The 2335-nt window shown below is 59.6% G+C and overlaps 1 protein-coding gene across 2 annotated transcripts; it reads left to right on the forward strand.

Moving 5' to 3' along the window:
* Positions 1-446: 446 nt before the first annotated feature.
* On the forward strand, positions 447-1514 carry Sct (secretin). 2 transcript variants are annotated; one of them, XM_055619308.1, is made up of 4 exons: positions 556-782; positions 866-967; positions 1100-1204; positions 1322-1514. In XM_055619308.1, exons 1-4 carry the CDS (start codon positions 571-573, stop codon positions 1431-1433), a joined length of 531 nt encoding a protein of 176 aa, XP_055475283.1. In that variant the 5' UTR covers positions 556-570; the 3' UTR covers positions 1434-1514. The 2 variants fall into 2 exon arrangements, with proteins under 2 accessions (XP_055475285.1, XP_055475283.1); XM_055619310.1 differs by lacking the exon at positions 1100-1204 and having other exon boundaries at positions 447-782.
* Positions 1515-2335: the final 821 nt, after the last annotated feature.

The following is a 2335-nucleotide window of genomic DNA, read 5'->3' on the forward strand; positions in this document are numbered from 1 at the left end:
TATTTGACATCAGTCTCCATCCAGAGCTCCTCCTCCCCACTTACCTACAACCTCTACCTGCCTGCTTTTCTCTTGTTGGAACCCATTTCCATCTCCTGCTAGCAATATGACTAGGCTGCTTTCTCCCGCGCAAAAATGCAACCGCAGGCCTAAGAGAATCCCCATTTTTGCTTCGGGAGCTGGGCTGCCCTTGCAGACATCCGTCCTCCCTTCCCTGGCTTTTCCGGAAGCGCTAGGACTGTGGTTCCCTTTCCACTCAGTGGTCCACCCGTCTTTCCTAGGACCCTCAAGACACCTAAAGCCCCTTCCAGAGAAGAGCGCGCAGGGTCTTGATCTAGACTAGGCTTCGGTATAAGCTGAGGCCTCGCAGTGCGGTTCCCTCTGCCTGTCCTGAACCGCCATCCCTTCTTGTCCCTGGTACCAGATGGAGGTGTCCATTTCGCTACCTGGTAGCACTACCCCTCTACTACCCCACCCCCGCCCAGCCAGCTAAGGGGCGCCAACGCGGCGGTGGGGACAGGAGGTGGCCGGACGACAGCTGGGGGGGCGGCCCTGACCTTCCAGCAATCGATGGGGCGCGGCCGGCCGCGCGGAGCCGGGGCGGTGCCGGAGCCCCCTGCATGCTGTCCGGGCAGCTATAAAGCGGCGGCGCGGGGCTCAGGCTGCAGCTGCAGCGTTCATCACAGCCACAGCCCGACCATGAAGCCTCCTCTCCCCCCACCGCCGCTACTGCTACTGCTGTTGCTGCTCGCAGGCTCCGCCGCGCTCCCCGCGCCTCCCAGGTAAGCTGGGTCGAAAATCCGCTTCACCCTGGCCACGCCCACACCGCGGCACTCTGACCCTCCTGGCTCCGCCCCTTCCCCAGGACCCCAAGACACTCAGACGGGACGTTCACCAGCGAGCTGAGCCGCCTGCAGGACAGCGCCAGGCTGCAGCGCCTGCTGCAGGGTCTGGTGGGGAAGCGCAGGTGAGACAGGGCGGGTAGAATTCTCCAGACTTGCCTGATAGGGGACAGGGCTGACAGGGTCCCCTATCAGCAGCCTGCCACATCCTAGTAAGCCACTAATTGTTATTTGGGCTTGGGGGTGGGTGGGAGCAGCGAGCAGGACCCAGAAAATAGCCCAGAGAACAGCCTGGCCCGGTCCAGGCCCTCAGAAGATCAGTTCTGCTTGCTGTGGTCGAACCCTCAGGCCCTACAGGATTGGTAAGCCCTCCACCCTCAGCTGGACTCCTAAAGTACCCTTCCTGTTCCCTAGCCGTGAGGGCGCGTGCACTCTGATGGGCAGTCCTTAGTTCCTTAACCAGCACTCTCCCTCCACAGGCTGCTCCCCAGGTTCGCCCTGGAGGGGCTCAGGTCTCTCTGGCTGCCTCCTGGACCAAGACCCGCTGTCGAAGTTTCAGAGTGGACTGAAGCAACCGGACAGCCCAGATAAGGGAGGAAGGGGAGTCTCCAGGAGCCTGGCTGGAATAATTTGGTTGTCCTTGGCATCAATAAAGAAGGAATTTAAACCCTGGTCCTCTAGCTCGTGGTGTGTGATGTCTGATAAAATCGAGGCAGCCCCGGCTCTGCCAGCCTGCCAGGTATGGTCAGATCCATCCACCTCATTGAATGGCTAGGACCACACCCAGTTGCTCTTTGAACTGGAAGGCCAGCGAGGACATTTCTTCCTTATCTCTGGCATCAACTGAACTCCTCTGTTCCCAGGCTGAACTCCCTAGTGTCCCACCCTGCCCTGTGGTCCACTTGTCCAGTCATGAGGTCAGAGTGTATGGTTCGGTGAGGAGGCTCTCACCAGGCCTATAGGGGTTACTCATGAGTGGGAGGTACTGCACACATCCTGGCTCAATATGTCTGCTTGGTCTTGGTCCAGCCCTGAAGCCTGGACAGTGATGTCATCTCCCAGGAGGCAGCCGGAGGACCACTGAAGGGTCATAAGACAAAGTGCTCAGGCCTGACAGAAGCCTGGAGCCTCAGGAAGGTTTTCAGGCATCTAAAGCAGCCACACAAGGGTCCAGAGTGGTGAGGGCTCTGCAGGCCCTTTCACAATACCCCCCCCACCACCATCCTGACCCCACCTAGTGGCCCCTTCCCAGCTCTGAGGGCTTGGAGGCGGAAATAAGAAAGACAGGAGCAGGTCCAATAGAGGCCTGGACTGTGTCCTCACCAGAATTCCTGTCTTCCGACAGACAGTGGCTCCCCCAACCCCAGCTCCCAGCTGTGGCTCAAAGGTTCCACTGGCATCCTATCACACACAGAGGCCCTGCCAGGCGCTACCCTGGGGGAACTGCTGTGTGTTTCCCAGACTGGCAGGAACACACTGAGACACAGCCTTTT

The sequence above is a fragment of the Psammomys obesus genome, unplaced genomic scaffold, assembly GCF_907164565.1.
Source record: "Psammomys obesus unplaced genomic scaffold, mPsaObe1.curated_primary_1811, whole genome shotgun sequence".
Taxonomy (NCBI): Eukaryota; Metazoa; Chordata; class Mammalia; order Rodentia; family Muridae; genus Psammomys; species Psammomys obesus.